Below are 771 nucleotides of genomic sequence, written 5' to 3'. Positions count from 1 at the left end.
ATATTATTTTTCTTTCCAAGTTTGGAATTCCACCAATTACTGTTACTATATCTAAAAGTCCCTATCAAAATATTTTAGTATTGATTCAATTATTTTCTCCCCTTGAAATTAAATTGAGTTTTTAACTGTTCTGTTTTATTGACAGAATATCCAGTTCCAGTTCCGAAGCCAATGGGTAATGCACCTCACCAGATAGCATATAATCCATTCAGCCTAGGTTTTGCTCTTCTGGGAATCTTTTGTCATCTGTATAAAAAAGACATTATCAAGACTGACAATAAAGAAACAGTTTATGGCTAAATATAACTCAGCATGAGTTTAATTCTCTATTAAATCTTCTATACTCTTATCTAGTATCTAAACTTAATGTCTGTTTTTAATTCAAAAGATGTACTGTAGTATAGAAAGCAGATGGGTAAGCAGTAGAATAAAGTCTTAAGGTTATTTTTTTAAATTACAATTATATATGTACCAAAAGAGTCTCATTCTCTAATTTCCTAATGAGAATGGATTATCAGTTTAGTTTCAGTAGATGTAAGGAATAAAACATATTTAAGATATTAGACAGTTTCCTTACATGCCAATAATTTCCTTTAAGAATACCATCAACATCATTCAGAAACAAAATGTTATTGAGGAAAGTTTCAAACAGCATGTAATTTTACACATTATGGTCATATCAATGCTTGTGGAATAAGTCAATGAATTAAACTCAAAAAGGAAAATCAACTAAATTTTGAAGTTTGAAAGGTAAATGCATGTTCTGAAAAC

The 771-nt window shown here is 28.9% G+C and overlaps 1 protein-coding gene across 1 annotated transcript in view; it reads left to right on the top strand.

Annotated features, from left to right (window-relative positions):
- LOC103605787 (GLIPR1-like protein 1) overlaps positions 1-300 on the top strand; it is a gene marked incomplete at its 5' end in the record, with an annotated part of 21,144 nt that extends 20,844 nt beyond the window's left edge. The window contains one exon of the mRNA XM_008590413.1: positions 146-300. Within this exon, the coding sequence (XP_008588635.1) occupies positions 146-300 (155 nt within the window). The remainder of the gene's footprint in view (positions 1-145) is intronic.
- Between the last annotated feature and the right edge of the window lie 471 nt (positions 301-771).

This window comes from Galeopterus variegatus, unplaced genomic scaffold (genome assembly GCF_000696425.1).
Source record: "Galeopterus variegatus unplaced genomic scaffold, G_variegatus-3.0.2 Scaffold6078, whole genome shotgun sequence".
Lineage (NCBI taxonomy): Eukaryota > Metazoa > Chordata > Mammalia > Dermoptera > Cynocephalidae > Galeopterus > Galeopterus variegatus.
The sequence above is the reverse complement of the archived record's forward strand: the minus strand, read 5'-3'. Positions and strand labels throughout refer to the sequence as shown.